Raw genomic sequence first — 8,077 nt, 5'->3', positions numbered from 1 at the left:
AGGTTGACCTTTGGGGCGATGCTGGTCTCTGCAGGTTGACCTTTGGGGTGATGCTGGTCTCTATAGGTTGACCTTTGGGGTGATGCTGGTCTCTGCAGGCTGACCTTTGGGGTGACGTGTATAGGTTGACCTTTGGGGCGATGCTGGTCTCTGCAGGTTGACCTTTGGGGTGATGCTGGTCTCTGCAGGCTGACCTTTGGGGTGACGTGTATAGGTTGACCTTTGGGGCGATGCTGGTCTCTGCAGGCTGACCTTTGGGGCGATGCTGGTCTCTGTAGGTTGACCTTTGGGGTGACTGCGGTCATGGTGGGCCATGTTTGACTCCGCCTCCTGGTCAGTGACTGATGGATGTATTGATGAGGGAACCAAATTTGTCAGTCTTATGTTACCCGCTGCGCTGCGTGCGGTGGCCGTGGAAACGGTTGTTCTCGGTGCGCCGGTATCAGGTGACGCAGCTTTTGTCCAGCGGCGGCTGCTGCAGCCCGGTGCGCTGATGTGTGGATGATTGATGCTGAATGAAAGCAGACGATGACGGGCGGCTCTCCGACGCCCGGCCTCTGGTCTGCGGCTGCGTCGGTCCTTCTGGAGTTACCGGCTTGTGTTCCCGGGTTACTGGTGTTGCTGCTCCATGGGAGCGGAACCAGTCCAAACGGACCGACGGAACAAGGGGTTTTCTCAGGACGCCATGGAGGAACCTGAGGATCAGAGCCTGTGCTCAGACCAGCGCTCAGCAGGTCCAGCTTGGGCCTTCCTCCACAAGCCCATCATCTCCATGGTGATGGGGTCTCTGATGTCTGCGGCCGGCGCGCTGCTGCTCCTGCTCCGCTCCGCCGGGGTGAGCGGCGCGTCCCGGTCCGTGGCGTCGGCCTGCCTGTCCGTAGGGCTGACGTTCGTGGCGGTGGGCCTGGTGTGGATCCCCGTCCTGAAGGAGAAGCGGCGGCGGCGACGCCTCAGCCAGGGGCTGGAGGACGAATGTTGAGGCCTCTGGGTCGGCCGGGTTTCCTTCCGGTTTTAAGGATCTACCGGGTCCAGCAGAGGATCTTCTGCTCCACATGCTGGCTGTTGTCTTCAGCCTGGATCTGGAGGAGGACATGAGTCTGAGATGAAGAGCAGGGCTGAGCCGGTCACAGTCATCATGCGGCTCCACGCAGCTGAGCTTCATGTTTTCAGCCGCATGTAGATCAACCCGCCGAGTTCCTGATGCCACATGATGCCTCCTAACTTCTAATAATAAACTTCTACTGCTAAAGGCTACACCAGCAGGATTTAACGTCTGCAGCAAGAACCTAATTTCTAGATGATTTCATATTCAATTAATATAGAATTTTTTTAAGTTTAAATGCTAAATCAGTTAAAAGATTACAACCCTTCAGCACCATTTTATTTTGACATTATAATTATAATCCCCTCTGATGTATTTAATATCTTGTTCTCTACTATTCTCTCTATTTTGTTTCTGGATGTTTCTTGGTTTAAATGAAGTTAGGAGAGGAAGTGGAACCATCTTCAGCGCTGTTGAATAAATCTGGAAACGGTAATTATGGAAACCTATAAGTGCCCTAAATGTTTCCAAAGCTAAAGCGCTAGGCTACTAATTAGCTTCAGTATTAGCTGTTAGCGGATTGTTCCCACCACTGATTTCATTTGACTCTTTTGCAATGGAAATATCAGAAACTGTTCAAACCAAAACTCAACAGTAAACAGAAATGACCAAACGTCGGATGATGGGAGGTGATTATCTGGAATGACCGCTGCGTGTTTGTCAGAGATGATGCAACTGAAACTTCAGATCCAGTGGATTCCAGATAACAACCGGTGAACATTGTACTTTGAACAGCAGCTTGTTCCATGCAGGGATTTGGCCTCACAGTCCTGCAGCCGCCGGCGGACCAGGTTTCTTCTTCCTCTGGTCTGGAGGACGTCCTCTGCCATCATGTCCACCTCCGTGCAGATCGCGCCGGTCATGGAGGAGACGTACGATGGAGTCGGCCGCTGTAAGTGTGCCTTCTGGCTGGCGGTGGTCCAAGACGTTCTGGGCGTCCTGGTCATCATGGTGGGGGTGTTCAGCGGCCTGGTGATCCACGACGTCTTCATCTACGGCGGCGCCATTGTCATCTTCCTCAGCCTGATCTGGTGGATCTTCTGGTACTCGGGGAACATCGACGTGCCGCCAGAGGAGCTGGAGGACGACGTGGGCCTGATGAAGACCCGGGACAGGCGGCTCAGCCGGGCCGTCAGGCGGGTTTCCAACGGGATCAGGAACTCCTTCAGGAAAAAGGCTCGGCCTGTGGAAGAGGGGCCCTCCGGGGGCCCCGGGCCCTCAGACTGCGGTACGGATGTAACACTCTCCACCATATACGGCAGCTCTAAAGGCTCCTCCTCAAAACAACTTGTGAGAGAAACTCTGTCCATATGAAGAGTCAGAACCTGGAGCTGGAGTTTTATTTTTGTCTGTATTAACTGTTATTTTTATGTGTCTGTAATCGTTAGTCAGCACAGAGATGATGAATGATGATAAGACGTAAACTTTGACCACAACAGAGACTACTGGCTGTTTTTACTGCTGTAGCTCATTTACAGATGTCGGAGGAGTTGAAAAGAGTGAAGTGCTTCATTTGATCTGTTCATTTATCATGGAAGCTGTAGATGCTGCTGCTGCTGAAGCGAAAACTGACACACCTGAAGCAGGAAGCAGCTATAAACAGCTGCTACTAGCTTTTACTGTCCATATGTTCCCTATTTTCTGCAAAAATACTAAATTATTGCTGGTAATATATGTCAAATCTAAATTAACGATGAAACAAACCCACACTGAACTTGTTTTGTAACTCGTAAAATATTTTTAGAATTTTTGTGTGAAATTAAAAGTTGTAAAAATATCACATTTCCATCTTGTTTAAAGTTTAAACCATTAAGAATTGAGTGTTTAGCTCCGCCCCCCAGTGTCATCAAAGTGGGCGGAGCCTACATACTCTGGGGGCGTGGCTGAGTGTGGGATTCTTCAGCAACTTTTACTCAAAAAGCGGCAAGTCTATTGTTTTTGTTTTTTCTGTTATTAAGACTTTTATGGTGACGTGAAGCACCGGAGGACGTGCATCCAACAGAGCATCTGTGCACAGATGTTCTCCACCTGACTCCACCAAGAAGAATCAGAGTATTTCAGTTATGCCACCAATGAGAAAGATGAATCTGCAAATATATAATTGTATTGTATAATTATTTTCCATGTAGAAAACCTCCCAATGTGTTAATCTGCCACACTATATCCTAATAAAATGCTTTGGAGGTGGTATGTTATCCTCATGTGAGGATTTAACAGCTGGTGGCTCGTTACATTATTTTAGAAAGCGAACGTGTTACTTTTTATTTTAAAGAGGAACAAAAACCTGAATCTGACAGTTTGTCATGTTTTTAGTTTGTCAGGTTTTTAGGCCACAGGAAGCAAATGGGGGAAATGATAGAATTGGATAAAGAATGAAGAAAACATTTTCAGACACCAAGAAGAAGAATATCTGCTCATCTGGACCGCGCAGAACCAGCAGAACAAGCCTAAAGCGACGGAAATCAGTTTTTCAGGTAAAAACTACAACTCCCAGCAGCGCACGTCATCATGTGACCGGGGAATGTTTGGTCACGTGACCCCGCCGCCGTCATGTGAGTGGTCGGTTTCAGTTTTTCGCAATGTCACAGGCTGAACTGATTATACTCTGATAACTTTTGGTTTCTGGTCCAAAGCGGCTCCCGGTTCTGCTGACACGGGACCGAACGGCTCACAGTTCGGCCTCGGAACCGCGTCCAACACGGCCCGCCGGGTTATCGGACGGTGAAGCGGCTCCCCCGCAGGCCTCGCTGTTCACCGAGCGAGCATCGGCGCTCACGCCGCTGTTGGGTGGGTCCAGGTCGGCTGCGGCGGCGGCATGGAGCCGGGGCACCGCTAGCTTGGTGCTGGTTCTGGGAGATGAGAAGAACCGTTTCCTCCGAGTCGTTTCCGGTCCAGGAGGTCGGATGTCAGGATGAACGGTGAGTCTCTCATCCTGCAGCCAGGGGAGGTTCTGGTCCAGCAACCTGCTCAGAGCTACCAGAACCAGCTACTTCCTGCACACGTTCAGCTCCAGCTGCTTTATTCTGTGGTTCGGAACACTTGGGCTCGGTTCGGTCAGACTCTGCTGCTGGAAAATGAAAGCAAAAGTCCAACAACAACATCAACGCAGCGCTCAGGTCACCTTAACAACAGCCTAGAAACATTCAGCTTTTATTTTGAAAGGAAAGGTCCAGATTCTGCCCGCTAGTTTGGTTCTGAACTTTAAATCCACTTTAAAACCAGAATAATTTTTTCAGTGGAGACCTAAAACAATCTACACGTTTCTTTTATTGAGACAAACCTTCAAAGTCTTTAAGCTTTGATCATTTTTCAGCCTGAATTCTTCATTTGTAGAAAAAAATGTGATTTTATTTTTGTCCTGCTTCTTCGCTGTTGATGATTTTGGCTCAGGTGATAAAAAGTTTGGACTCCTCAGATTAACTTCAGAACCGTTTCTGAGCCCAGAGTAACTTTGTTCTGTTGTAACGTCTCAGGGAAACCGCCTCCATGTTTCTCTCCTCTTCATCCCTCCTCCTCCTCCTCCTCATCAGTGTGTTTCCTTCCTCTGCAGGAACTCAGCAGAATGATGCGAAGAGACAGAACCTCCTCGAGAGGCTGCTGGACGCCGTCAAACAGGTGAGTTAGCCATTAGCGGTTAGCGCAGTGTCCCCCCCCCCTGGTCCTCAGGCCCCCTGCCCTGCATGTTCTAGATGAGCCTCTGTTCCAGAACAGCTGATCCAAATGGCTGCATCACCACCAGGTGCTGCAGAAACCAGTTAATTCAGTTCAGGTGGCAGAAGGAAACACCTGAAACATGCAGGGCAGGGGGGGGGGGAGAAACACTGGGTTAGTGGCTAGCGCTAGTGCTTAATGTGAGCTATTAGCAATGAGTGTTAGCGGTTAGCCATTAGCGTTAGTGCTTAATGTGAGCTATTAGCAATGAGTGTTAGCGGTTAGCCATTAGCATTAGTGCTTAATGTGAGCCATTAGCGATGAGTGTTAGCGGTTAGCCGTTAGTGGTTAATGTTAGACATCAGCGGTTAGCTATTAGCGGCTAGCGTTAGCGGTTAGCATCCTTCCCACAGGAGGCAGCAGCAGTTCAGTTCAGTTGAACTCTGGGAGAAATATGATGGTAAACTGAATTAAATAGAGATGCAGCTGCAGACCCGTCTGAAAGTATTCACACCCCGGGAACATTTTTACGGTGATATGAGGCGACGTGTCTGCGGCAGTGCGAGGCGACGCGTCTATGGTGATGCGTCTGCGGCGGTGCGTGGCGATGCGTCTATGGTGATGCGTCTATGGTGATGCGTCTATGGCGGTGCGAGGCGACGCGTCTGCGGCGGTGCGTGGCGATGCGTCTATGGTGATGCGTCTATGGCGGTGCGTCTATGGTGATGCGTCTGCGGCAGTGCGAGGCGACGCGTCTATGGTGATGCGTCTGCGGCAGTGCGATGCGACGCGTCTTCAGTTTGAAGTTTGTTTCATCTTTGAACATCCAGATGGAAACTTTTGCTCATTCTTACTCAGGCCGGATTTAGTTCTTCAAACTCGAGTTTTTTAAAGACTCATCTCAGATCTGCTATTGGATTTAGGTCTGGACTTTGACTAGGCCATTGTAACCCATGAATCAGCTTTGAGGTAAAGCATCCCATAATATCTCTGCATGTTAGGAGTGGAAGGAGACCCTCCAGTCTTTAGGTTTTCCTCCACCAAACTTCCCATCAACTCTGGTCGTCTTGTTCCTGCTAAAGAGCATTCCCACAGCATAATGCTGCCAACATCATGTTTCACTGTGGGGACATTTTCATTTAAATCTGAATGTTAAAATGTGGTTTTATCTCTTCCTGCAAGACTTGGGACTAATTTAATAATAATAAACCTGTTTGGTAAAACCTTTATGGTTTTAATGTGACAGAATGTGGATCTGTTGTTGTTTCACTTCCTTCACCTGCTGCTCACACAGACAGACAGGAAGTAGAACAATGTCTCCTGGGTCGACTTATGTAGAAATTTGTGAGAAAAACCTTCTGGGAGGATGAGGATGATGAAGAGCAGATGGTCTGGCACGGGCGTCACCGTGGCGACGTGAGCAGGCTGGGTTCAGGTTGCAGAGAAAGCAGCTGCGTGACTCTGATCAAAGCCGAACCCGGATTGTTCTGCAGCAGAACATTCAAGCTGGAAGGTCTGTTCTGGCTCTGCCGCCTGCAGGGCGGGAACTTTCTCATGTTTTCATTCCTTTCATGTCTCTGCAGTGCCAAATCCGCTTTGGAGGAAGAAAAGAGATCGCCACGGACTCGGACAGCAGGTAGAGCAGGTCCGAACGGGAAATGTTTTTCAGAACCGCAGATTCAGACTGGACCACGTATCTCTTTACTGCTAAGTGAAGCTTGAAAGCAGCTCTTCAGGAAGTTGCTGTCTTCTGCCGTGTTGCTTTGATTCTTTCATGTCTGAGAAATCCTTTAGTCTCCATGGCAACCATTCAGCTGTTCAGAACGCCTGGGTGGACCAAGCTCCGCCTCTGAGGCGCAGCTCCTCCCCCACGCTGCTCCTTCAGACTAGCCAGCAGCAAACAGCTCATTATAGGAGCTGCTGCTCGTTAAAGGGTTAAAAGAGGAGCCATGTTGGGACGACTTCCTGGGGGCGGAGCTTCAGGAGGAGCAGGAGCTTCTTAAAGAGACAGAGGCCCAACTCCAAGGCGTTAAATCAATAAATAATTTGAATGAATTAACCTGTTGAATTGATTTATTGTGAAAGGCCCATGGCTGTTTGGAGACTGTGGACAGTAAGCATGATGTCATTCATTAACTTTACAGATATAAGACTGAGCCTGTCAGAAAAAGCAATAAATCATTTAATTTCATAATAAATTGAAACCAGATCAATCATTTCCATTTGCAGGATTCATCATTTCTGTGTTTCTACCAAAACCTGGATGATGAAAGTTTCAGTTTGGTGTTTTGGTTTCATAGGACAGTTTTACATTTTACAATGAATTTTATTTGTTTCTGTTTAGTTTTATTTATCTTGGATATTTAAAATGTCTTCCAGTCCCAGTGTTAAATGTTTGTTGGAATTTAAAGTTTATTGATCTTTGAGAATCAGTCCTTGCATCATGATGTCATTATTGCTGGAAAACAACAATATTATCATTTATTGTGATGACTTCTGAGATGATTTGTCATTAAATTTGTTATCATGAAGGTTCTACTCGTGAGATGAGTAAAAATTAAATGTGTAAATATAAATATGGAAGACAATTGGTGTCATAAGTTTAATCTTCTTTCTACTCATTGGACTGGATGTGGACGTTTTGTGTTTTTATGTTTGATATATTTAGTTATTTTCTTCATTATATTTTTGCTGTCCTACTAGCTGAAGGTTTAACTGAAGCGCTCTGTGTTTACAGGGTGATCTGCCTGTGCGCTCAGTTCGAGGCGGTGCTGCAGCACGGCCTGAGGAAGAGCAAAGGCCTGGCGCTGACCGCTGCAGCGCTGAAGCAGGCTGCCGGCTTCAGCAGCAAGACGGACGCAGGTGAACGCATCACCACCTGCCGAGAAACGGGAAACATCCGACGTGAACGTCTGGCTGTTCACGTCGTTTTGAAGGCGTGAAGCGTTGAATTCTGCAGGAACAGAGTCGGGCTGAGGAAGCAGACCTCTGGGAACGTGTCTGCTTCCCCGTTTCACTTGTTCACCGCAGAAACACTAAATCTTACCAAGTATTTTTGTTCAGTTTCTAATGCAGACATCACATTTAAAATAAGACAAAACTAACTATACGTAACTTTTCAGCAAGACATAAGAGCTTGTTTAGGTAAACAACTCCCTAATATTTATGAAAAAACTTCTACTTCCACTGGCACCGTTACCTGGCAACCCCAGCCAAGCCCAACCCGTTACCTAGCAACCCCAGCCAAGCCCAACCCGTTACCTAGCAACCCCAGCCAAGCCCAACCCGTTACCTAGCAACCCCAGCCAAGCCCACCCCGTTACC

At 48.0% G+C, this 8,077-nt stretch overlaps 3 protein-coding genes across 3 annotated transcripts in view; all 3 read left to right on the top strand.

Annotated features, from left to right (window-relative positions):
- The first annotated feature begins 628 nt into the window (after positions 1-628).
- Positions 629-979, top strand: LOC103481026 (phosphoinositide-interacting protein-like). The gene has a single exon (XM_017310679.1). It carries the CDS (start codon positions 629-631, stop codon positions 977-979), a length of 351 nt encoding a protein of 116 aa, XP_017166168.1.
- A 334-nt stretch (positions 980-1,313) lies between these two features.
- On the top strand, positions 1,314-3,510 carry LOC103481025 (transmembrane protein 238-like). The gene has a single exon (XM_008436253.2). The coding sequence runs from the start codon at positions 1,934-1,936 to the stop codon at positions 2,414-2,416; it is 483 nt and encodes a 160-aa protein (XP_008434475.1). The 5' UTR covers positions 1,314-1,933; the 3' UTR covers positions 2,417-3,510.
- Positions 3,511-3,659: 149 nt separating this feature from the next.
- snx29 (sorting nexin 29) overlaps positions 3,660-8,077 on the top strand; it is a 109,310-nt gene continuing 104,892 nt past the window's right edge. The window contains exons 1-4 of the mRNA XM_017310678.1: positions 3,660-4,020; positions 4,653-4,717; positions 6,337-6,389; positions 7,491-7,615. Coding sequence (XP_017166167.1) covers positions 4,014-4,020; positions 4,653-4,717; positions 6,337-6,389; positions 7,491-7,615 — 250 coding nt within the window. The 5' untranslated portion in view covers positions 3,660-4,013. The remainder of the gene's footprint in view (positions 4,021-4,652; positions 4,718-6,336; positions 6,390-7,490; positions 7,616-8,077) is intronic.

Source organism: Poecilia reticulata, linkage group LG19, assembly GCF_000633615.1.
Source record: "Poecilia reticulata strain Guanapo linkage group LG19, Guppy_female_1.0+MT, whole genome shotgun sequence".
Taxonomy (NCBI): domain Eukaryota; kingdom Metazoa; phylum Chordata; class Actinopteri; order Cyprinodontiformes; family Poeciliidae; genus Poecilia; species Poecilia reticulata.
The sequence above is the reverse complement of the archived record's forward strand: the minus strand, read 5'-3'. Positions and strand labels throughout refer to the sequence as shown.

What these genes read in the sequence shown, in the direction of transcription:
- LOC103481026 (XM_017310679.1), top strand. Translation starts at nt 629, where the DNA reads ATGGGAGCGGAACCAGTCCAAACGGACCGACGGAACAAGGGGTTTTCT.
- LOC103481025 (XM_008436253.2), top strand. Translation starts at nt 1,934, where the DNA reads ATGTCCACCTCCGTGCAGATCGCGCCGGTCATGGAGGAGACGTACGAT.